Below are 26,635 nucleotides of genomic sequence, written 5' to 3'. Positions count from 1 at the left end.
GGTAAAACGCTTGGTGTAAAGAAATTAACTGTGGGACCAATTTTAGAAAATGGAAGACATACAAGACCACTGATAATCTCCCTCGATCTGGGGCTCCATGCAAGATCTCACCCCGTGGTGTCAAAATGATAACAAGAACGGTGAGCAAAAATCCCAGAACAACACGGGGGGACCTAGCGAATGACCTACAGAGAGCTGGGACCACAGTAACAAAGGCTACTATCAGTAGAGCCTAGTTCGGGCCTATAAAATCCAGCCCGACCTGACACGGCACGCTGGTATTGAGGCCCGACCCGGCCCGAGCTCGATCACTTAACTAGATTTGCAGGCCCGAGCCCGAAAAACCCGAATTTTTTTTTTTTTTTTTTTTGAGTGACGCGGAAAAAACGCAGCAGCAGCAATTTATTTTCATTTCTTCGAGTTGGCAGAAAAAAACGCAAGTTTTCTTAATGTTTAAATAATCTACATATTTTTTTTGAGAATTATCAAAGCATTCACACAACGAAATAACGCTGGGAAAGTTTGTTAAACATATTTCTGAGTGTGTGGGATATTGTTCTCACATGGATGCGCCTCTCTGACAAGGAGAGAGAACAGCAGCAAAAAAAAATAAAACTACAAATGCTTTGAAATAACATTCTTTATTGTAACGACAACAATACCAAAAAAAAAAAAAAATAATGAAATAAAAGCTTTAAACTGCGGGCTGGCCTTGACTGCAGTCGGCAACTTGCGGCCCCCGCCTCATGTCTTGCTCTTTACAAAGGATAATAAAGATGTTTGAGCAGTTTCTTTTTTGCCCGCACAGCTTTTAAGATGCCTGCTCAGCGTCGAAGTGCCATTCTTTTTGCTGTCGTACGAGAGCAATGTGCCGCACTTGTTACATTCGACGAAGCCGACACAGTTTTTTGTTGCATCTTCCACGATCAAATGAAATTCTTTCCACACCTCACTCCTACCGGTGCATTCTTGCCTCTTCCATTCCCCCGTCTTCAGTTTGTTTTTAGCTTCTTTCTGCTCCATATTGGAAAAGTACCAAGAGGATGAGTTGTGTACACTCGGTGCAGAGAGGGATAAAATGAAAATGAGGGCGGCGCCTCGGCCGTGCGCAAACGGTACAGCGGGAGGACAAGAAGAAAAAGCGGCCGGCGCCACGGCGTTCGTGCACACGCACAAGCAAAAGCGCAATACAGAGAGCCTGCTCTCCATTTTTTTTTTTTTTAAATAATTTATTGGTCCAGCATGGCGGCCCGACCCGACCTGACCCGAACGTGAATGCTTAAAATGTGTCAGGAAAAACACTACTTTTGTCCACAAGCACAGCCAAACTCAACAAAAAAATGAAAGCTCCTTTGGGCTGCTTTAAGACCATATAAGCAAAATAAAAATGAAAACTGGGGAGAAGGGTGTAAACATTGGTTCACTATATTTCTTACAGCTGAGCAGAGTTTACTATATTTCTCAGTTTAATTAACGTTAACATAGTAGAATACAAAAACAGGAGGGCACTTCTCCGGAAGCAGCTTCTACTCACAGTTCACAGTTCAATGTAATGGTAATACTAAACTGTGATGCAGGTCAGACTTTCAGAAGCAAAATTAGTGATCCCCACCATTTCCCACCCAACAATGACTGTTAACATTACTTACAGTGGCTGCTGGCCGAAAAAAAACTTCTAATAACCCTCCTCTTCGAAGCGGGCGGAGAAGGCGGCATGTGGACATGTAACGTAATTCTGTACTGCGAGAGTGTGGATGTGGGGGGGTTTGGGGGGAAGGGGTCAAAACATCAGCCCATGAAACATGCGTTTGAGGAAAAAAACATGGACTGGCCCATTCAGCAAGTGATAAGGGTGTAAATTAGGGCTGTTAAACGATTAAAATTTTTATTCAAGTTAATCACAGCTTAAAAATTAATGAATCGTAATTAATCGCAATTCAAACCATCTATAAAATATGCCGTATTTTTCTGTAAATTATTGTTGGAATGGAAAGATAAGACACAAGACGGATATATACGTACATTCAACATACTGTACATAAGTACTGTATTTGTTTATTATAACAATAAATCAACAAGATAGCATTAACATTAACATTCTGTTATGGATAGAAAGACTTGTAGTTCTTAAAAGATAAATGTTAGTAGAAGTTATAGAAATTTTATATTAAAATCCCTCTTATTGTTTTCGTTTTGATAAAATTTGTAAAATTTTCAATCAAAAAATAAACTAGTAGCTTGCCATCGTTGTCAATAATTACACATAGTGCTTAAATGCATAAAATCAGTCGCACCCAAGCGCCAGCAGAGGGCGACAAAAAAACACAAGTAACAAGTGGACATGACTGTGCTGTCATTTTAATCTGTTTGAGCGGGGCATGTGTGTTAATTGAGTCAAATATTTTAACATGATTAATTTTTAAAAATTAATTACCGCCCGTTAACGCGATAATTTTGACAGCCCTAGTGTAAATATAAGTCTAAAATAATGAAAAGAATCAATTTTATAATGGTAGGGTCAATTCTATCGTTACAACATACAGGAAGACAATCTGAATTACCTATATGAGCTTAAAAGTTGGTGGGGACAATTGGAGCAATTGGAGTGTTTTGTCCCTACCGTCCCTATGCAAACCTTCACCCTTGCTTCAGGGTGCCAGATAGGCATGTGCCGGTTACCGGTTTTATGGTTTACCGTGGTGTGAAAACGTTGCGGTTTCAAAACCACTAAAATTTTCCGTCAGACCGTAGTACGATATTCGCTATTTTTCTTGTGTCAAAAATGCAGCCAGAAGCGGCTTGGCGCAGCAGCGCTCACCCCCTCCCGTTTGTTGCTGTGTGTGAAAGTGACGCTATCGGCTAGCCAGCCAGCTAACCCAAAATCAAATACTCCAAATATAAGGCGTACTGTTCTTCAATTTATTGAGCTCTCAAATCGTGGTAAGTGTAATATACAAAATGAATACATTTAAAATGTTGTACAATTAGATTTTTCCATGTGAGTAGCTTCAACAGACTAGCACCATGGAAAAAGTTCGCCAAAAACAAAACACACATTTTCCTTTCAAATGCAATATAAAAACTAACTAAAAGCTTACAAAGATGATTGTTAGCCTAGGCTTACCTGGGAGAGCAACTTCGTTGAGTGTGACAGCCGCAGAGTGAGAAAACAAGCTTGAGTCGCTTGAATGAAGGGGAAAAAGTGATAGCGTCAAAGATCGCTAATTGCGAAAGATGATCTTGCCCTAAGCACAAATCCACGTTCGCTGGATCAAGGAGAGGTGTCACTCCCAATGTTTATTTTTTATTTTTTAGATGAAACCTTTCCACAACAATATTGACATTTTAACTAACTTATACATTTTTAAGTAACTTATGAATTCTTTATGTTCTTTATAACACAAAGGCATGACATCATGTAGACTACAGTTGACACAGTGGCTGAAAATGGCGAAACTTCACTTAAGCTTTTCCACCCTAAAAAAAAAAGTCATGCAGTATAAATTTCAAAAATTTTTATTCAGAAGTGTTTTTACTTTTTTATACAAATTATTTTGTTCTTGCTCTAATCTTGAGCAACTTGAGCTGTGGCTGTGAGTATAGTCTATAAGTTATATTTAGTTTAATTTTCATTTAAAATATTTTTTTATTGATTATTTATTTTAACAATATATTCATGTTCCAATTTGCAACTATGGTCTGAAAAAAAAATCCTGTTCAATGGAAATTTTTTTTTTTTTTAACCCATACATCTCAAAATTTTTTGGAGGTATAATTGCAATACCGTGATACCGCGGTATTTTTGCTCACGGTTATCGTACCGTCAAAATGTCATACCGGCACATGCCTAGTGCCAGATTCAGTGCTTAATTTGTAAACCATAAGGTGCCGGAACGCAAAGTACATATGACAGTGCAGGGATGACGAGACGGGCACAGGTCCCGGAACATACGCAGAAAATAGTGCTGAAAATGACACGCAATTGCCCACTTGCTATACTGTGGGGCTTATAAACCTCAGTTTCAGATAATATCCAAAATGTTATGACAACAATTTACAATTATTTAGGCTATACTCTGCACAGCACGGGCAATTGCCCACATAACCACAGGTGGGACTAACAGAACACAGTCAGCAATTAGTTTCTCAACAGGTCTCGATTGTAAAACATAAACAAACAGAATTCACAATAAATAACACAAATCTCCAATCATAACCGGACCGGATCGACTCTTCTGGCCGGCCAGCCCCCTGGGATTTGTCCCAGTCCTCCCTGCCTGTCAGCACCTACTTTAAATCAGGCTTCTTGCTAACAAATTATACTGAAAGCGAAAACATAAAAGTCCCCGCTTTGCCCAAAGACAGTATGATGTTGCCAATGGCTAATCATTGATTGATCTTTTCCTCTCCTCGTCTAGTCATGACAAATATTGGAAAGCATCAGGTCTACCATGTTTTTGACAATGGCTGGAGGAGGGTGTATATTGTGAGGTTGGCCGTGTGCCACGCACATCTGCCAGGCGTCCACCAGGATAACGTCAAGATCCTTGAACATGGCACGCAGCACGACGTCCAGTTGTATAGAAAACCAATCGCTGTTGTACAGGCTGGCATCCCTTTCCAGGGCCTGAGGGTTGCCCGTACGGACCACCACTAATGTCCCCGGTGCACGGCCCAGGAGTCGCACCACTGCCTTGCGGATATGCCGAAGGCGGCGTATGTACACTTCCACAGGAAAGGTACTGAAGTGAGACCAGATGCTCATTGCCACTACTGTGTGGGGGCCGCCGGCCAGGCCATCCAGCTCATTGGCGATGTAGCGCAATTCGCTAGCCAGGACATTGGTGAAGCGGATGGGTGGGCCGTGGCAGCGATACGTCAGGAGAATGTCATGGGTGCTATCCACCGCTATTCGAGGCCCCACATTTTGTTGAGTCTTCAGGCTGAAATCCTTCATCTCTGCAAGGGAGGATACAAAATCCACTTTAAAAAAAAAAACATGTACTGTGGAGCTACTGGGGGTACACAAGAACATTTTGACTTGGCCACAAGCTCTAAAAGAAGTGTAATTGTTGTGTCATTCATCCACAGTCATTAGATACACTTGATATCTGCTTAACACAAAGACAATATTCACAGAAACCTTCTTTCGTTCATGTTCTGAGCCACTTATCCTCATGAGTGTCGCAGGGGAGCTGGAGCCTATCCCAGCTAACTATGGGCAAAAGGCGGGGTGCACCCTGAATTGGTTGCCAGCCATTTCTAGAAACATTTTGGTATAGTTTTAAGCACAGGCGGGGTTTGACTTTTGGGGCGGGGGGGCACAACATGTTGATGACCCCGAAACGCAGTGTCCGCAATAAAATTAACTTACAAGAATATTTATAATAATAAGTTGACAAAAAGCGTTTTTTTTTGTTTCCCATCATTCTTGAGGGGGATTCTAAATCAGGCTGCTGAGGCAATACTTTTCGCCAAGATCATCATCCAGTTAATATGGTACGCCTACCGGTGTCGTGCCAATGTAGTTACCCCAGTCAAAAATTGTATCCGCTGGGCGGAGCCATATGAAGGTAGATTTGTGTCTTTTTTATGATATTAAAAAAAAAAGCTGCTTCAATGACATTTTTTTTTGCTTCAATCAAAATATATATATATATTTTTTTAACCAAAAAAATATAGTTTCAAGAAAAAAATTGTGTTTGAAGGCAAAAATAAATTTAAAACAAAAAAAAAAAAGCATGTTCTTTGAATTTTTTTTCTTTTTTTTTGAATTTTTTTTTTTGATTGAAGTAATGTTGATTTGTGTTTGGGCCACATTGTGGCTAGGACATTTTTGTCTTTATTATTCAGTCAAAAAATAAGATGCTTCAAAAAAATATAGATTTTCAAAAAGAAAATCATTTCAAACAAACAAACAAAAAAAAAGAAATTTAAATCATAGAAAAGGTTTTTGAATGCAAAAAAAGTATTTGAGATTGAAAAATCTTTTTTTGTGTTTGGGCCATATTATGATTAGGACATTTGTGTCTAAATCATTCGATCCCCCCTAAAAACTGCTTCAATCAAAAAAATATTTTTAATCAAAGGAAAAACAAAGCATTTTTAAAAATATTTTTTTCTTTTATATATATATATATATATATATATATATATATATTTTTTTTTTTTTTGGAAAATTATATGCAAAGTAAATGACAGTCTTAAGGTGCTCGAAAAATAATTTTGACCCATTATAAAAATGTATTATTTCGTTCATTCATTTTTGTTGGTTTTATTGCTTTCCAACTTTTATATACAGTATATAGGAAAGACAATTACATGCAATGACACTTTTCGGCCACCATCCGCTTGTGGTTTTAAGAGCTCAGCCCAAATAAGTCTTGAAATACAGTATATCATTCATCTGTACCGCTTATCCTTACGAGGATCGTTGGGACATAGCTTTCAAGTCTACCTCCGTGAAGTTGGTCCCCTATCAGACCCAAATAAATATTTGTCAATCATCTGTGCTACGTTTGTGCTGTAAAAAGTTTTGTTTGAGCTGCTATTGTTTTTTTTTATTTATGCATTTTTTTTTTTTAGATATCTAAAATTCTTTTATAGGTCAATCTGAGGTCAACCAGAGCCCCGTGTTGATTAAAAATGGCTAAAAATCGTGTTAATCGTTTGTGCTGTAAAATTTTTTGTTTGTGCTGCAGCGGTTTTGCATTATGCTTTTAATTTGTAGTAATGACATCACGCAGCCCCCCATTTACTGCACAATAGAAAAGGTGCCATTTGTGCTACATTTGTACTACATTGTACTGTGAACATTTTCGTTTGTGCTGCTATCGTTTTATAAATATAGAGATATTCATTTCGAGTGATTACGTCACTCCATAGACTTCAAAATCTATGTATATTATGAACTCCATGGTCACTCACAGCCCCTACGTATCCGAACTGACTGAGCGTACCAACTCACAATAACAGAGGGGTGTCCCAACAACTAGCACAAAGGAATGACACCACGACAGGTCCATTTTGCAGTGAATGGGGGGTTGTGAGTGACATCATCACTCAAAAGCTATTGCTATTGAAGCTAATAAAGAAAATGTGTCCAATGCAAAGCAATATGGTGGATCCTCACTATTTGTGGAGGAAAGGGACTGTTCCTAACCATGAAAAGAAAAATTTGCAAATAAATCAAGCTCGGGAAAAAAAGGAAAGTCAGCCAGTTCATTGGTGAAACCTTACATGAGCTGGGTTAGTACTTGTACTTTTACCAGGCTTAGTACAGTGGGGCAAATAAGTATTTAGTCAACCACTCATAGTGCAAGTTCTCCCACTTGAAAATATTAGAGAGGCCTGTAATTGTCAACATGGGTAAACCTTAACCATGTTCATCTCATTCGCAATACTTTGTTATGTACCCTTTGTTGGCAATAATGGAGGCCAAACGTTTTCTGTAACTCTTGACAAGCTTTTCACACACTGTTGCTGGTATTTTGGCCCATTCCTCCCTGGAGATCTCCTCTAGAGCAGTGATGTTTTGGGGCTGTCGTTGGGCAAACCGGCTTTCAACTCAATTTTCTATGGGGTTGAGATCTGGAGACTGGCTGGGCCACTCCACGACCTTGAAATGTTTCTTACGAAGCCACTCCTTTGTTGCCCTGATGTGTGTTTGGGATCATTGTCATGCTGAAAGACCCAGCCACGTCTCATCTTCAATGCCCTTGCTGATGGAAGGAGATTTTCACTCAAAATCTCTCGATACATGGCTCCATTCATTCTTTCTTTTACACCACAGGTGTCAAACCGATTCCAGAAAGGGCCAAGTGGGTGCAGGTTTGCTTTCCAACCAATGAAGAGGACACCTTTTCACCAATTAGATCTTTTACATGTGTAATCAGTTAAACTTTGTCAGGTGCTGCTTGTTTCAGCAGGAAGTTCATTGGTTAAACTCTCTGCACGTTATCGGTTGGTACAAAATCCAGCACCCACTTGGCCCTTTCTGGAATCGGTTTGACACCTGTGCTTTACACAGATCAGTCGTCCTGGTCCCTTTGCAGAAAAACAGCCCCAAAGCATGATGTTTCCACCCCCATGCTTCACAGTGGGTATGGTGCAATTCAGTATTCTTTTTCCTCCAAACACGAGAACCTGTGTTTCTACCAAGAAGTTCGATTTTGGTTTCATCTGACAATAACACATTCTCCCAGTCCTTTTCTGGATCATCCAAATGCTCTCTAACGAACCGCAGGTGGACCTGGACGTGTACTGGCTTCAGCAGGGGGACCTTTCTGACAGTGCAGGATTTGAGTCCCTAGCGGCGCATTGTGTTACTGATAGTAAGTAGCCCTTGTTACTGTGGTCCCAGCTCTCTGTAGGTCATTCACTAGGTCCCCCCGTGTGGTTCTGGGATTTTTGCTCACCGTTCTTGTTATCATTTTGACGCCACGGGGAGGGGAGGGAGTTGAAAGTCCGTGTTGCCCAACGACAGCCCCAAAACATCACTGCTCTAGAGGAGATCTGCATGAAGGAATGGGCCAAAATACCAGCAACAGTGTGTGAAAAGCTTGTGAAGAGTTACAGAAAACGTTTGGCCTCCGTTATTGTCAACAAAGGGTACATAACAAAGTATTGAGATGAACTTTTGGTATTGACCAAATACTTTTTTTCCACCATGATTTGCAAATAAATTCTTTAAAAATCAAACAATGAGATTTTCTGGGGGGGGTTTCCCACATTTTGTCTCTCATGGTTGAGGTTTATTTACTCATGTTGACAATTACAGGCCTCTCTAATATTTTCAAGTGGGAGAACTTGCACAATTAGTGGTTGACTAAATACATATTTGCTCCACTGTATGTGTACAGATCATCATTTTTTTCCACTGTTGAAATGAAAGCACTCACCTGAAACTAAAGGTACAAGATATTCAAACCACTGGCGAATGGTGGAGTCGCCGTACAGGTAGACTAACTTGTTGGTCAAGCACTTGGTAACGGAAACGTTGTCAAACTGACGCATTTTGATGCCACCCAATAACGGCCGCCACGAGTCCTGGTAGTAGTACCCGGATGTCAGCTGCTTCACATGATCCATTTTATTACTGCTGTTTACTACATCGGCAAAACACAATATGACCTGAATAAATGATCAACATCCAAAAAAGGAAGTACTGGTCTCGTACCTGTCTTTGAAGGTAGCACATCAATGGTGTCTCTTGAAGAAGAGTGGATGGGAACTTTCACATTCACGCCACTGAGGTCAAAAAATGGAACAAAGTCATGGTTACAATAGAAATACAGTGATTCCTCGCTACTTTGCGCTTCAAACATCGTGCCCCCATTCCATCGTGGACTTTTTTTCAATTAAAAAAATAAATGTAGGGTTTAAAGAGATGTCCCATCTGATCACGTACAGCCTCTCACTCTAACACCAGAAGCTTTTCTTTCTCACCAGGCAGCTGCAGCTTTTTAAAGTTAACGATGAGTGACAAGGGAGCTGCTTTGAACTCGCCAGAGAAGCCTGAGAGTACTATCTTTCAAAGGCACCGACTCGTTTAACCTGTTAAACATTGGCTGTAGTGTGCTGTGTGTTGTGTACTGTTCTAAGCACCATGAGTTGATTTGAGAGGACTCACTCAATAAAGCATTTAACAAAAAAATATAATTTAGGGGGAAAAAGTGTCTTGCTCATTAACCGTGAAAAATGAGAGATCACTGTAGCAGTAATGGGATACTATAGGCAGGGATACTTGTCTTGTGCAGGCATTTTACATCACAGGTCCGATGTTATCAGCTGTATCTTCTATACCAGGGCAGAGACTTCATAATGTATTGACGGCTCAGATCGGTCATGCACTGCGCCTCGCATTCAAGTAGGGGGCCGCCCACATCAAGAGGAGCTATTCACAAACACACGCACGCAGCGATCTAATGCCGGATTTCTGCTGAAAAAGTACGAAAGCTGTACCGCATACAAACAGGAAGGCTTGTCTCAGGAGTGATTTGTTCGAGGATTCAAGGTAATTGTATTTTTCGTACCATGCATGCATTTTGAAACGTTATGAAAAAAATCAATGGGACAAATTAGCCGCTACTGCATTGGCATCATAGTTTGCAATATTTACGTAAAATAAATGCTAACTGCATGTTTTTTTTGCTTTTAACTAGGGCTGTCAAACGATTAAAATTTTTAATCGAGTTAATCACAGCTTAAAAATTAATTAATCGTAATTAATCACAATTCAAACCATCTATAAAATCGGCCATATTTTTCAGTAAATTTTTGTTGGAATGGAACGATAAGACACAAGACTGATATATACATTCAACATACTGTACATAAGGACTGTATTTGTTTATTATAACAATAAATCAGCAAGATGGCATTAACATTTACATTCTGTTAAAGCGATCCATGGATAGAAAGACTTGTAGTTCTTAAAAGATAAATGTAAGTACAAGTTATAGAAATTTTATATTAAAACCCCTCTTAATGTTTTCTTTTTAATAAAATTTGTAAAATTTTCAATCAAAAAATAAACTAGTAGCTCGCCATTGTTGATGTCAATAATTACACAATGCTCATTGTGCTGAAACCCAGAAAATCAGTCACACCCAAGCGCCAGCAGAGGGCGACAAAACACAAAAAAACACAAGTAACCAGTAGACATGACACTGCTGTCAATTTAATCTGTTTGAGCAGGGCATGTGCGTTAATTTTCAGCATGCAACATCTTTCGTGGCACGCCAGACCCACTTAGAGTGTTTGTTGCCAAAAAGCTCAATACTTCACAGTGGGTATGAGGTGCTTTTCAGCATGCGCATCTTTTGTGGCATGCCAGACCCACTTAGAGTGTTTGTTGCTAAAAAGCTCAATCTTGGTCTCACACAAAAATACACACGGTCCCAGGCTTCAACTGGGACCGTGTGCTTTGGTCAGATGAGACCATGATTGAGCACGAAAGATGCGCATACTGAAAAGCACCTCATACCCACTGTGAAGTATGGGGGTGGGTCAATGATGCTGTGGGGCTGTTTCGCTTCCAAAGGGCCTGGTAACCTTGTTAGGGTGCATGGCATCAAGAATGCTTTGCAATACCAGGACATTTTAAATCAAAATCTATTGCCCTCCGCCCGAAAGCTGAAGATGGGTCGTCACTGGGTCTTTCAGCGAGACAATGACCCTAAACATATGGCAAAATCTACACAGAAATGGTTCACCAGACACAAAATCAAGCTCCTCCCATGGCCATCTCAGTCCCCAGACCTTGTTTTGTTGGCAAAACGGGGTTGTACAAAGTATTAACACCTGGGGTGCTAATAATTGTGACACACATTGTTTGATGTCAAATAATTTTTTCTTTATATGGGATTTTTTCCCACTGAATGAATGCACTTGTATTGAAGGTTGGATTTTTCTTTTTTTTTTCCATTAAGGTCCCATATTATTTGAATTAAAAAAAAATATTAGAAGCTAAAAAACACATCTTTTTCAGGAGTGCCAATAATTATGGAGGGCACTGTATATCCCCCAAATACTGCTTTACAGAGCTGTTTACACAACACAAGTGAACAAAGTGGAATTCAAGATGGTTATTTAATCAAGCACGTTGCGTGACTTTTCGTTGAGCACTCTCAGGGAACACACCCACTAATGCACTTTGGTCCGGTTACCTTCATTCAATATTTGTGAAATATTATAAGTTAACATGGATGACTGATTCTCCACAGAAAAATCATTAGGTGTGCTAACCTCTGAAAGAGCAAAGCTTCCTCTTTGTTGATGACGTTTTTGAGGTAGCCTCCCTTATAATGGTTGATTCTGTTGTCGCAGCCGAGCTTTTTGGGCTTGTAGCAGTACCATGGCTCACCAGAGTGAAGGTCTGTGTAGTTGCAGAGTGCTCCTTGGTCTTGTGGAAGGCACATGCCGCACGCAGTTTTCTTAGTTTTTTTGCCCCGGCGAAAGAGGCTGCCAAAGAACACCCGGTCTGGCCTTTTCTCCCTTAGCCGATGCAGCACGTTGATGGCCTCACTTGAGTGCACCATAATGACCTCGACCTGTGCCGAGCCCTCCCACAGCAACGGGAATCGAACGGTATAAAGTCCGTCCTTGTGGTCCAGTACCTGCCCGACCACAGCCGCCCCGTGCTCTTGTGAATATAACCGAGCCAACAGGAAATCGCCGCCATAGCGTTTAGGTCGGCCCTTGAAGTCATGCAGGTGGACCAGCACTTCAAGGTGGTCACCCACGTACCAACGCTGGTCAATTTTTGATATGATCTTAAACAGACTATGGGCTGGGTCACTCGTCTGGGACAAGCTGGGTCGTGCGTAGCCAGAGGGAAGCAGGGGCCACTCAATAGAATCCAACAGCACCTGCTCCTCCATTTCTTCTTCACGTGATGGTGGTTGGCCAAAATGTGGACAGAAGGTGCGATTGTGGTGAAACAACGGGTGTCTTCCAGGGAGTCTTGACGATTGATTCTGGTTCCAGTTCAGGAACTTGGGAAGTGTTGACATTGAGTATATCGTCCAGTTCTGTAGAGAAGAGATGATATGAATATTTGGAGACATTTTTACTAGAGACAGACCGATCATCGGCCGGGCTGATTAATGGCGCTTATATGTGGAAATTTAAAATTTTTTAGTCTGAAGGGCCGATTTAAAAAAATCTATTTAAAACTGGGTTATTTTGGCTCAGATGCAGCCGCGCTTCTCTCTACTGCCTGCTGTCTCCTGCACTAGTACAGTGATCCCTTGCTACTTTGCACTTCAAACTTCACGCTTTCATTCCATCGCGGATTTTTTTCAATTTAAAAAAAAAACATAAATGCAGTATTTTGTAGAGCGTAGTCTCTCACTCTCGCTCCTGCGGCTTTTCTTGGTCAGGCAGTGCACTGGAATTGCTGATTAAAGTTAACAATGATAGGCAGACGTTAAGGTTGGATCTTACTAGGGATGCTTGGAAGCCGAAACTTCAAAGCGTCGCATGCGTCAATCATAGTTTAACTAATAGTTGCTGTGTAAGTGAGCAGCTTGAGCTGATTTGAGTGATTTGTAAGCATTTAATAAAGACAAGCATATATATATGTATGTATATATATATATATATATATATATATATATATATATATATATACACATACATATATATATATCAGAGGTTGCGCTACACTTTTTCGTTGTCTGACATTTTGACTGACAGGGTCATAAAAATCCGTTCATAATCTATTTTTACCCGTCAATTAAATTTTTAAAATGTTAATAATGACATTTTCAATAGTATTTAGTTTTCATTCATCTTTAATTAATATTTTGTCCGAACAAGCTTAACAGAGAATCCACACCGCGCCATCACACATCAAGCAGCTGTGCGTTATTAGCGCCTAGCTTGCCTTGAACACGGCTTTTTAGGAAGGGTCGGACTTGACAAGTCATTAAAAAAAAAAAAAAAAAAAAAAAAAAAAAAAAGGGTTTGAGGATAAGCCTGAGAATGATTGGTTTTCTCTCTGCTCCATATAAGCCATATTTCAACATTTCTTACACGGCCGAGAGTCGGGGCAAACTGCTCGTATGTGTGTGTGACATGCACGAACAGTGCGTGCATGCTATCGATCCATATACTTTGAATATAAACCTGTACAGGGATTATTTATGCCTGTTATTTGTGTCCTCTTTTTAATAAGCAAAATATGATATCCCTGGAATGACGGATGACAGCCAGCATGTGTGATTGTATGGTCATTTGTTTTGATGCTTCTGCGCATGCGGGTCGTCTTGCTCAGCGCATGTCGGACTGCGAATTAGTGCGCATGCGTAATACTTGAATGGTCTCAATGGACAAAGGCAGTCTGAAAAAAAACAGATATGACAAAAAATCGGATTCGTGCATTAAGACCTGTAGTATGACCGTAGCCATAGGCTTGTTGCTGTTAAAAAGAGGACACAAATAACAGGCATATATAATTCCCGTTTAGGTTTATATTCAAAGTATATGGATCGATAGCATGCACGCACTGTTCGTGCATGTCACACACACATACGGGCAGTTTGCCCCGACTCTTGGCCGTGTAAGCAATGTTGAAATATTGCTTACATGGAGCAGAGAGAAAACCGATCATTCTCAGGCTTATTCTCAAACCTATTTTTATTTTTTTATGACTGCTGTCAAGTCCGACCTTCCTAAAAAGCCGTGTTCAAGGCAAGCTAGGCACTAATAACGCACAGCTGCATCGCTACTGTAGCTACCGTACCGTCTCTCGCTTTTTGATGACTTCATTGCTGCATTAAATCCGATTTGCGGGACTGGACAGTACAGACCGCCGCGACAGTCTGGAAAAATGACCACATACGAAAGTGACCCAGATTGGATTTGAAATGGTCCCGTTCTATGCGACTTGTCACATTCAGACCATCAAGTTAATGCCTCACTCGAGTCGGAAAAACACGAAAAAATCGGATTCGTGCATTAAGACCTGTAGTATGAACGTAGCCATAGGCTTGTTGCTGTTAAAAAGAGGACACAAATAACAGGCATATATAATCCCCGTTTAGGTTTATATTCAAAGTATATGGATCGATAGCATGCACGCACTGTTCGTGCATGTCACACACACATACGGGCAGTTTGCCCCGACTCTCGGCCGTGTAAGCAATGTTGAAATATTGCTTACATGGAGCAGAGAGAAAACCGATCATTCTCAGGCTTATTCTCAAACCTATTTTTATTTTTTTATGACTGCTGTCAAGTCCGACCCTTCCTAAAAAGCCGTGTTCAAGGCAAGCTAGGCGCTAATAACGTACAGCTGCATCGCTACTGTAGCTACCGTACCGTCTCTCGCTTTTTGATGACTTCATTGCTGCATTAAATCCGATTTGCGGGACTGGACAGTACAGACCGCCGCGACAGTCTGGAAAAATGACCACATACGAAAGTGACCCAGATCGGATTTGAAATGGTCCCGTTCTATGCGACTTGTCACGTTCAGACCATCAAGTTAATGCCTCACTCGAGTTGGAAAAACACGAAAAAATCGGATTCGTGCATTAAGACCTGTAGTATGAACGTAGCCTTAGTTCGGCCGCTCAATTGCCTTGACATTTTTCCGAGTAAGGCCAACGACGTCATGCATCAAGAGAGACAATAGCTAATTAATATGCTCACTCGCCACCCTGTGGTCTGGTGTGTGAATTGCAACCTGTCAAAATGATGGATGGACTTGTTTTTTCCGTCACAGTTTTAAAAAAACGGTCAACGACAGAAAATATTCGGTTAAAGCGACCCCTGATATATATATACACACACATACACACACATATATATATGGCGGAAAACACAGACAAGACTGGAAAAGCAGTTTCTGCTCTTGCATTCCTCTTTAAAATAAACTGCTGTATTTTAAGCAGCAACAACTGTTGTGTTTGATAGAACATTATGTCTACACTCACCGGCCACTTTATTAGGTACACCATGCTAGTAACGGGTTGGACCCCCTTTTGCCTTCAGAACTGCCTCAATTCTTCGTGGCATAGATTCAACAAGGTGCTGGAAGCATTCCAAAGAGAGTTTGGTCCATATTGACATGATGGCATCACACAGTTGGTGCAGATCTGTCAGCTGCACATCCATGGTGCGAATTTCCCGTTCCACCACATCCCAAAGATGCTCTATTGGATTGAGATCTGGTGACTGTGGAGGCCATTTGACTACAGTGACCGCTTTGTCATGTTCAAGAAACCAGTCTGAGATGATTCCAGCTTTATGACATAGCACATTATCCTGCTGAAAGTAGCCATCAGAAGTTGGGTACATTGTGGTCATAAAGGGATGGACATGGCCAGCAACAATACTCAGGTAGGCAGTGGCGTTCCAACGACGCTCTATTGGTACCAATGGGCCCAAAGACTGCCAAGAAAATATTCCCCACACCATTACACCACCACCACCAGCCTGAACCATTGATACAAGGCAGGATGGATCCATGCTTTCATGTTGTTGACACCAAATTCTGACCCTACCATCCGAATGTCGCAGCAGAAATCGAGACTCATCAGACCACACAACGTTTTTCCAATCTTCTATTGTCGAATTTCGATGAGCTTGTGCAAATTGTAGCCTCAGTTTCCTGTTCTTAGCTGAAAGGAGTGGCACCCGGCGTGGTCTCCTGCTGCCCATCAGCCTCAAAGTTCGACGTACTGTGCGTTCAGAGATGATCTTCTGCCTACCTTGGTTGTAACGGGTGGTTATTTGAGTCACTGTTGCCTTTCTATCAGCTCGAACCAGTCTGGCCATTCTCCTCTGACCTCTGGCATCAACAAGGCATTTCCGCCCACAGAACTGCCGCTCACTGGATATTTTTTCTTTTTCGGACCATTCTCTGTAAAACCTAGAGATGGCTGTAAGTGAAAATCCCGGTAGATCAGCAGTTTCTGAAATACTCAGACCAACCCTTCAGGCACCAACAACCATGCCACGTTCAAAGTCTCTCAAATCACCTTTCTTCCCCATACTGATGCTCGGTTTGAACTGCAGGAGATTGTCTTAAACCATTTCTACATGCCGCCATGTGATTGGCTGATTAGAAATTAATTGTTAAAGAGCAGTTGGACAGGTGTACCTAATAATGTGGCTGTTGAGTGTATATGCTGCCATAGCAGATTCATGGCGCATTAAGCCCCCAAACTATTTTTAATTTATCCGTTTTACCCTGGAACCCCCCGTTTACAGACGTCGCGCAACCGCTTTTGTTTCAACCCAGCCATAAAAAGAAGGTAACTAATTATATTTATTATTCGAAATGTCTGTCATTTTTAGCTTTGAATCATTAATTGATGTCTAATATTTCGCTTTGGGAAAAAAAAAAAAAAAAAAGCGACTGAAAAATTATTCCTTCGAATATTTTAAACTTTTAAACAAATGACGTCACAATGAAAAAATTGGCATTTGTAAAAAAGTCACGGATATAAACCTCAAAATTATCGCTTAAATGTATTTTTTTTGTTACTGTCGCATTTTCTCCGATATCTTAGTTCAGGGGTCCCCAAACTTTTTCCTGAGAGGGCCACATATCTTTTCCCTTCTCTGATGAGGGGCCGGGGTCAGTTTGTAACAGAAAAAGTGTGACGATTGCAGGAGTGCCTAAATGTAAAAATGTATTGTTTTTCAGAAAGCCCCAATCAAATAACCCTTTCTGGATTCTTCACTGAACAAAAGTAAATAAAATAAAAATAATAATATCATATAATATGATAATAATAAATAATAATAACACTATTAATTAAATAGACAATAACCAAATAACCCTCTCTGAGTTCTTCACAGAAAAAGGCCAGGAAATAAATTACACTATTGAGAAAAAAAAAAGAAAAAAAAATTCAAAATGCTCTCTGGTGTTGTTCAGGGGGCCGGACCAAATGTGGAGGTGGGCCGTATCCGGCCCGCGGGCCGTAGTTTGGGGACCCCTGTGTTAGTTGATAAATAAATGATCCAAACAAAGAAAAATTGAGAAAAAAAACTTTTGAAAGGGTAAATGTATGAATAAGAAAATCTCGACCACTCCTTGATGTCTGCGATTTCTGCATGGCGACCCTTGTTATATTACCATGTTTCACCCATAAAATCCCCCAAAAATCCAGCTGTGTCTTGACACTCAGTGATACATGCAACATGGAGTTTTTTTAACAAGATATTATCACGTACTTACCTTGTTTTCATCCAAAAACTCCATGTAGCATGTATCACTGTGTGTCAAGACACAGCTGTGAATGGTCACAGCTGGATTTTTGGGGGATTTTATGGGTGAAACATGGTAATATAACATGGGACGCCATGCAGAAATCGCAGACATCAAGGAGTGGTCGAGATTTTATGTTTCATATATTTACCCTTTTAAACGTTTTTTTTTTTTTTTTCATTTTTCTTTGTTTGGATTGATTATCATCGAACATATCGGAGAAAACGCGACAGTAACAAAAAAAAAAAGAATACAATTAAGCGATAGTTATGAGGCAGATATCCGTGACTTTTTTACAGACACCGTATTTTTCATTGTGATGTAATTTGTTTAAAAGTTTAAAATGTGCAAGTGAATAATTTTGTAAAGTTGTTTTAAAAAAACAAAACAAATTATTAGACATCATTGATTCTAAGCTAAAAATGACAGACAATTTGAATAATAAATATAATTAATTACCTTCGTTTTATGGATAAAAAGCCCAGTCAAAAGGGGCACTTTGGGCATATAGGGGGCAAAGAGGCAGGTGCTCAAGCACCCTCCGCCTCCACTCTGGATGTGCCTGGTGTACAATAAACACCACTTCACTCTTCATGTTTCCGGGTCGCTTTTTGGTCTGCACTGGCTTCGCCTATCCCGCCTTAACATATACGTAGATTCCTTTGTTAAATCTCATACTCATCACAATACCATTTTAAACAAATACTTACATTTTAGTTCTAAAAAGTGAGTGGGATCATAGGACTGGAATCCAAGAGCTTCATGTGGCTTTGGAGCTGCGGGTTGCTGACCCCTGATCTAGTCTGATATCATATCAGTTTGCCATTCCTCTTCTGTTCTTCTGAATTAATACATGCTATTAACTAATGTCTATTATTTAAGGCAGAAAATTAAGAGCTTAAAACACATTTGTGTTATTTACACAGCAAACGTATTATAACTATGACCCTCAGGTTTAACGCAAAAGGGATCGTTATAATGTCGTTATAATCAGGGGTGAAAGTGGACCAGAACGGTCAGGAACGCAGTTCCGGTATAAGATTCAGGGCCAGAACGCAGTTCCGGTATAAGATTCAGGGTCGCAACGCTGTTCCGGTATAAGATTCAGGGCCGGAATGCTGTTCCTGTACACGGTGCTTTGATTCCGAAAATATGACGGGAACTGGCAAAACGCTATGTAAAAAAAAAAAAAAAAAATGCTAAGCTGCCACACATGCATTTCATCTCCAAGAAGAAAAACAATCTACCAACATCAGATTTACATACACATGTGTTAATAACAAGCATAATAAACTGCTTGTGTAGCGTAATCGTTTCCACCAATATTTATTATCTATTTTATTCCATGGACGGCATGGAGGTTTCCCCAGCTGCTGCAGTTATCTGAGTCTGACAATGATGAGTCACGTCAATGTGTGAATGCACGCAGCAAAGCAAAACGCCTGGACTCATTTATCCATTCAATTGGCTGACACACTGTCATGTGATGAGCAGAGATAGTTAGATCTGATTGGTTCAAATATGCATGGTTTTTGGAACAGCAAAAAAAAAAAAAAAGGGCAATGCAACATAAAATAGACCAAATGTTTAAGAGCAACGAAAGAGTTGAGGCGGCTTATTTATCATATTTAGTTTTATTTGCTCTGCTGGGGAGGTTCAGAACATCTTAGCTGTCAATGTGCACTTTGAATTTATATTTTTTCATTTATGTTAGGCTACTTATTCATTTCCTTATGATTAAAAAAAAAAAAAAAAGGTCAATATTTGCGCGAGCTTCAAAATATATTCCATTTCACTCTGCATAATAAACTCTGCAAGTCATTTTTACTTATTTTTCTAAATGTATGTTACTTATATCTTTCCATTATTAAGAAGAAAAAAAAAAACCCAAAACGTAAACGTTTACATTAACTTCAATCTTAATATACATCCTATGATCCTAAGTAGTTAAAATTGAGATTTGGCATTTAGTATGTGAGGAAATGAGGGAAAATAAAAATTAGGAGATGGAGGTTGGGGTTATTGCTCTTTTTGTTAACTTTTATTTTGCAAATCATTAAAAAAAAATACAATTTTGAATGAAAATCAGTTTTTGTATGTGTTATACAAATAACTGTGCGAAAATAGTTTTCTTTGCATTTCAGTAGTTTAAGAGTTTTGACCCCCCCCCCCCACACACACACACACCCCAAAAATGAAAGAAAAATACATAAATAAATAAAAATTCTGGCTTCGTGGCGACCTTCACGTCGGGGAGTTCAGGTGTTGTGCCGAAAAATACCCGCCCCGCGTGAAATGTCCCCCCTGACGGAAACGCTTATTTATAACGCTTTATTGAGCGTTTATTTGATTTATTTGTTTGTTTATTTTATTATTGAGCGCCCACACGTCACTCGTACAGCTTTTTCATACCAATCGATGGACATGGAAACGATTTTCTTGTCCTGTGAATATATGTATTATTTTACTCTGCTTAAACTAATAAATGTCATACCTGTTTAATTGTCATTAAGATATGGTCGTGAAAACCTGTAGACTAATACATTTCTGTTCAAAGATGGTTATGTGGCCCAGTCCACGATTTGTTACTAAAATAAAATACTAGTATTTTGTCTAATTTATTTATTTAAAAGTGATTTTACAGTCGTAAATCCATTACTGTAATGCGTCCATGAAAACGTTTGATGTTTTCACCTCAATAAAGCGTTATAAATAAGCGTTCCCGACAGGGGGGGGGACATTTCACGCGGGGCGGCTATTTTTCGGCACAACACCTGTAAGAAATTCTAGCCACTTTCACCCCTGGTTATAATGTAATTGCATAAGAAGGCTATGCACTGTGAAAATAATTGATACAATTCAAACGTGCATCCGCGACCCTCGTGAGGAAAAGTGGCATGGAAAATGAATGAATGAATGAAAAACGTGCGATGCAAATTTGTTTTGTGCTATATTGTAATTGATTTGTGATCCTGTGTATTATTCATAAATAATAATTACAATTTTTAAAGGAAAAAGCAAACAGTTGTAAGGTCGACTCAGGTGTGTTTCTCATAAGTATGCGTGTGTGTAATATGTGTGTTTGGGGGAGTAAGGAGCTCTCACTTCAAAACGCAATATTAATCCATAAGTACAGTATATTAACCAAACTTGACTAACCTCGTATGTGATGTTGCGCAGCAGGAAGATGATTCCAAAGAGGAAGAGAATGATGAAAATATGTTTCCAAAATTTAACGAGCATGGCGATCCTGACTTTCAACGTACTGATACTTGACAACCTGCCGTTGCTGTTGTCGCTTTTCGCTGCTGACAATACCTGGTCACAAGGTGTCATGTATCCGATTGGCTCAACCAGGAAGCCATCTCGTTCATTCACTTCATTGAGGAGACACGGCGAGTAAACGCTACAAAATAAAGCGGGGGAGAGCACCTCAAATAAAAAAAAAAAAAAAGGGAGAAATAAGTAAAATACTCTTTTGACTTTTAAAGTGGAAATGCGGTTAATTGTTTAAATCAGTCATTCATTACTACGTGATTTTTTTTCTTCTTTGCTTTGAGTTTGAAATGCCCTATGACACTGGTGTTCCGTGAACGCGCTTTGTGATAAACGAGTTTTGAGTCTTCGGTTTTCGTAAAGGTTTTTAAAGGGATCCTCTACCTTAAAGAGTATAAGACATGAGAAAAAAAGTCTTAAATAGTATTATTGTGTGCACAGGCGGTTTTCCTATGGGCAATGTGGGCGACCGCCCAGGGCGCAATCTATATGGGGGTGCACAAGCGCCCTCGAGGAGAAACAAAAACAACAACAACACAAAAAAATTCGCTAGTTTCTAGACTAATACCGCTCATTTCTATGTCAAGTTGGTACGGTGGGCACCAGGGCGCCCCTTACTATCATGTCAATAGCTGTTTAATATCATGTGTCAGGGAAGGGCAGGGGTGACGTGACAGGTGAGGGAACACCTACTCGTAACTGCAGAGTGAGTGTTCATGGGGAGCTTCAGTCATTGTCAGAGGAAAAGCAAGGAGGGGAGTGGAGCTGCATAATCTGTACAGCTTTTCACAGGCCACCTCATTATTTATGTGACTACTTTAAGAAATGGTGATTTTTTCCAAGAAAGTCCATTAATGGGTCTATCATATTCCTCGTTCAATACTCTACAAGAAAAATAGAACATATATGCATCTAAAATAATCCTAAACGATTTTATTAGCAATTTTAATACTCCTTTTAGCAAGGTTACTTGGGTATGTGGTATGCCGCTGCGTACGTTCCCATAGCAACCAGTCCTGTTACGTCACAAGTGCTGCATATTCTGAGAACGAGAATAGACCCTACCCACGTGACGTCACAACTCCTTCCTCCTGACTGGTGCCGCCCAATTGTCCGTCAACACATCATGTTTACCTGTTACGGCTACGTACATTCCTCCTATTTACGACGTGTTTTTCTGCTCGTTAACATTAATAATCAAAATGGTGAAGGCGTGTGTGGCGGTCGGTTGCAATAACAGAGAAGATAGACGGAGAAGAAGGAGAGACTTGAAGTTCTACCGGATTCCGAGAGACCCGGAGAGAAGAGAGCGAGATGGGCTGCTGCAATTCGACGAGAAAACTGGGCTCCAAACGATTACCACAGATTATGTAGTAGTCATTTTATATCTGGTAAGATGCATTTAATATATATTTAGAGGGTTTTGGGCTGACAACCACAATTAAGATCATTGCTAGGCTAATCGCCGACAACATACACGTATGTATGTAGTGAGCGTGCTATCGCTAAACCATATAAACATTAAAAGCCCTAACTCCATTGACAAACGACATGAAATACATTAGACTTGACAGTGGATGTTAGCAATAACAAAAGATTTTGAATTGAAAATTTCGTAACTCACCTTTCCAAGCACAAGATAGATTCCTGCCGAATTTTCGTGGACGAGGACCTGTTTCACCCAACCAGCAACGAAGTATTTATAAGCCTCCAAGCTCTTAAAGTTTTTCAAACTTTCGTGAGAATAGGCTGGTTTTGTGTGGACAAGATAGTTGTACATATCAGGGTAGCTAGCAGATGTCAGGCAAATACGGCGGAGACCGTGGGTCGAAAAACATCGATTTAGGCATCAAATATGGATCTGGCGAATGGATAAACTGAAGCTTTTCCACATAACGCCTTTTATGCAACGCATCAAGTGAGTTTACGGCATCCGAAAGCACCGGGTCTTCCATGAAATGCATTATAAATTGCTCGATCAATTGAGACCATTGATAATACAGACACAAAATGACGGACAAGGGGGCGGAACCATACAGCGAGCACGTGATTTTGTGACGTCGGTGGGTAGGGTCTATAGGCGTAAATCAAAAAGTAAATCCGAACTTTAAGATTTTTTTTGGTTGAATTTGAATCATATTTCACATCACTTAATAGGATACAAAATAATAAATGCAAGTCTAGTATAAAAAAAGCTCATGCAAAATTGTTTAGTACTTAATTAATTTCCTCTTGAGTTATTATTTTTATTTATTTACTATTTTTTTGTATGTCTAATAATGTAAATATGTTGAGATGGTTATATTCTATGTGAACTAGTTGTTTGTATTATTTGTTATTTGTATGTTTTGTAGTGTTCAATTAAAAAAAAAAAAAAAAAAAAAAAAAAAAAAAGAATAGGCGTAAGCTAAAGTGCGCATTTCGAGCAGAGGGGGCCACCCCACCTGTTTGAGGATTAATCTGTGCGTCAGTGAACGAATGTAAGTATTTCCTCTTCATGCCATAAAGTTCTTATGATAAGTTAGAGCCGTTATCAGCGCGACCGTTTCATGTTTTTCCTCTTACGTCGGCTGGTTGATCCCACTCGTTCTCGCTGCGTCGAGGAGAGCGTTCTTTGCAATATATTCGCATTGCACATTTGCTTTAAGAGGGAAGGTGTTACTTTAGCATCTTAAAATGATGTTGTACAGGTACATCCATATGAGTGTAAAGTGCTTAGTTTTCGCCACTTTTATGGCCAAGATGACCGCACGCAGCGCGCACTCGAACCCGTCGCCCCCACCTTCGTGTTCATTTTACTGCACAAATATGTATGTGTGTCACGTGACTCAGAGTGAGTGGGCGGCGATCGGGCCCTGTTTTAATTGGCAAAATGAAAAGTTATCCGTCTGGAAATACAAAAAAAGAAAAAAAGCAGAAGAGGAGAAAGGGAAGCAAAACAGCGGTGAGTGTACTATGTTACTGTAGTTTTATGTCCTAATGTAGTCGAAGCACTGCAGACTAGTAGTAGTAAACCAATTAACTGCCTTAACTTGTTGTAACTAGCTTGTTAGCGTTTGCTAACAGCATTGCAGCATGCTAGCGTTTCTTCATACATAAAGATGTTACCTAGAACATTAAATCAGTGTTTAGAATCACCATACACACTGATCAGCCAGACTGATAAGATGTTACATGATTCACTTCTGTGCCAGAATGTTATCCTTATTAAGTAAAAGCAATATAACTTACCAGCTAGTAAGTAGAATACGGTATGTGTGTACTGTGTACTAAGCACAATAATAATAATAATGATAATTTGAAGTACATTTTGTTTATTAAGGCGTGTGTGTAAATAATTAAGGATAGTGTGAAGTGAATGAATAATGCAATTGGGGGGGGGGGGGGGCACTTTGAGTGTCCAAAAAAGCGCTCTATGAGAGCGAGGCTTTATTAGACTTTTATTAAATATGCTATTGCTACGAGTCCAACTGCCCCCCTTACTTGCACATGCTCAAAGGGCCCCATGTTGCCTGTTGCCTAGGGCCCCTGGGGACCCTTGCTACGCCTCTGGGCGGGGGATAGACTATTTTAATTAAAAAATAACGTAAAAAACGGAACACATTCTTGTGTTTGATGGCGGGGGGGTGGGGGGGGGGGCTGATGGGGTGGTTCGCCCAGGGCGCGAAAGTAGCCAGGACCGCCACTGATTGTGTGAATTAGAATCATATTTTGAGACGATTCGACTATATACAACAATGTATCAAAGCGCAGATGATGAGAAATGGTTATTGGTTACCCAGGTTATTTTTAGACCGTGACGTCGCATCGTAAAGCGGAAGTAAACCTGAAGTGGGACATTATAGACCCGCCCTCGCATAGACACAACGTAATTTGTGCTACTTTTCTCTGGTAATCTTTCAAAAACGAACATGCAGATCACGCATTGCTTTTTTTTGGAACTTGTAGAAAGGACTCTAGACATTACGACACATGAAGGATGTTTTCTTCATACATTTCCGGAAACCAAAAACTCGCGAGGAAAAAATGCAAAGCCCGAATCAACTTGCGTGGACTTTAACACCAGCTCGGTGAATCCATTCACGTTTCATATGCAGTAAACATTATGTTGGGTTGGCATGGTCTTTCAGAGGACAAAGAGGTAAGCCATTTTTATATTTTTAACTTATTTTTTTAGCGTAACGTTGTGCTGTACTTCTTCTGTCTGACAATGAATGGCCTGAAAAGAATTACAATGGTATCTGACTGCCACTGTTACGGTTTCTGTTATATATAAATTAAAAAACAACTTTAGTAAAGGGGAAGTGTAAATAAATTATAGAATTAAGATGTGTTATCAATGAAAAAATTAAAAGTGTTCGTTGGCTGTCACTGAGTAGCATTTGCGATCGCTACACAAAGCTAACTAAATTACCCCCAAGAACGGTAAGAGACGTAGGACAACCAGAGGATATATAAGAAAGACAGGGCTGATGGTAAAGGATAGCTTGTTGAAACAGGAGAATGTCATTGTCAGTCGCGTCGATAAAAAAGCTAAAGCTATGCTTAGGTCGGCTCGTTTTTTTCGTCTTTTTTCGTCTTCGACATTCAAGCCATCTCTTTAACTGAACATTTTTATGTTCTTCCACATCTTTGCCAGTGAATTTGGCACCAGGCACATCATTTTCGGAGAGAATTGGTAGGTTTAGCCCTGTAAACATCTCCTTCGTACACGATTTCCATTCATTTCCTATTAGGGACAAACGGTGGCCTGTCCCTACTTAGCAACAGAAGCTAATGTCATGAATATTAATGAGCGGAAGTGACGTGCTGCTTGCGATACGCCATTAGTCTTTTAATCTGCCGGTTAGCCACGCCTACCATTTTCGGGCTCTAGCGTCCCCAACAGGTGGATGGCGTCAGCGGGAGAATGGGCTCATCGATTTTACTATTCAGCCCATTGAGGGGGAATTATTCAGAACGAGGAAAACGCGACGAAGAAAGCCGCAAAATGTCATTGTTTCAGTCTCTCTACTCCAATATTTTACAGGATGTTCTTTTTATCCAAGTATTTTTCCCCAATAGCTAAATAAATGGCTTGAGAAGGACCAGTCAGCCCGTCGAGGGGGAATTAGTCACAACGAAGAAAACGCGACGAAGAGAGCTGCAAAATGAAATTGTTTCTGTCTCTTTACTTCAATATTTTTGCAGGATATTATTTTTTTAATCCAAGTATTTTTCCCCAATTGCTAAATACATGGCATGGTCATGACAAATAACAGTCTTGTGCTAAATGGAATATGAAATAAAAAAACTGCACTTATTCAGGACAACATGGCAAAATTACTCCATAATGGTCAAAACTGTCGACTTCACCTTTACTGTCGCACCTCCCGAACGATATTTTATGACACCTAAGTCGGGCTTATGTCATTTCCCTTCCCCGGCATCGGAGAATGTAAACAAACCAAGAGGCGTGACAGCTAGCTGACATGCTAACCCGAACCGAGTGATGTTTCAAAGTCTTCGAAGCGGAAAATCACACATAACTAGCCCATAACTTTTGATATGAGGACTGGGTTGTCGATTGTCTTCGCCGATCGGCAAACCGCCCGGTGGAGAGCAATATACAGTTCGTTCCTCGGAGGAGGG

The 26,635-nt window shown here is 40.1% G+C and overlaps 1 protein-coding gene across 1 annotated transcript; it reads right to left on the bottom strand.

The window, feature by feature from the left end:
* Positions 1 to 1,357: 1,357 nt before the first annotated feature.
* LOC130926543 (NXPE family member 3-like) lies at positions 1,358 to 21,041 on the bottom strand. The gene is made up of 4 exons (XM_057851476.1): positions 20,888 to 21,041; positions 11,749 to 12,533; positions 9,179 to 9,249; positions 1,358 to 4,959 (listed from the first exon to the last, which is right to left on the bottom strand). Exons 1-4 carry the CDS (start codon positions 20,969 to 20,971, stop codon positions 4,415 to 4,417), a joined length of 1,485 nt encoding a protein of 494 aa, XP_057707459.1. The 5' UTR covers positions 20,972 to 21,041; the 3' UTR covers positions 1,358 to 4,414.
* Between the last annotated feature and the right edge of the window lie 5,594 nt (positions 21,042 to 26,635).

This window comes from Corythoichthys intestinalis, chromosome 12 (genome assembly GCF_030265065.1).
Source record: "Corythoichthys intestinalis isolate RoL2023-P3 chromosome 12, ASM3026506v1, whole genome shotgun sequence".
In the NCBI taxonomy this organism is placed as follows: domain Eukaryota; kingdom Metazoa; phylum Chordata; class Actinopteri; order Syngnathiformes; family Syngnathidae; genus Corythoichthys; species Corythoichthys intestinalis.
The sequence above is the reverse complement of the archived record's forward strand: the minus strand, read 5'-3'. Positions and strand labels throughout refer to the sequence as shown.

Excerpts from the sequence above, each read along its gene's own strand:
- LOC130926543 (XM_057851476.1), bottom strand. The coding sequence starts at position 20,971 with ATGCTCGTTAAATTTTGGAAACATATTTTCATCATTCTCTTCCTCTTT. Across the intron at positions 12,534-20,887 it reads TGCGCAACATCACATACGAG|AACTGGACGATATACTCAAT; the intron begins GTTAGTCAAGTT and ends TCTTCTCTACAG. Across the intron at positions 4,960-9,178 it reads TGTGCTACCTTCAAAGACAG|AGATGAAGGATTTCAGCCTG; the intron begins GTACGAGACCAG and ends CCTCCCTTGCAG.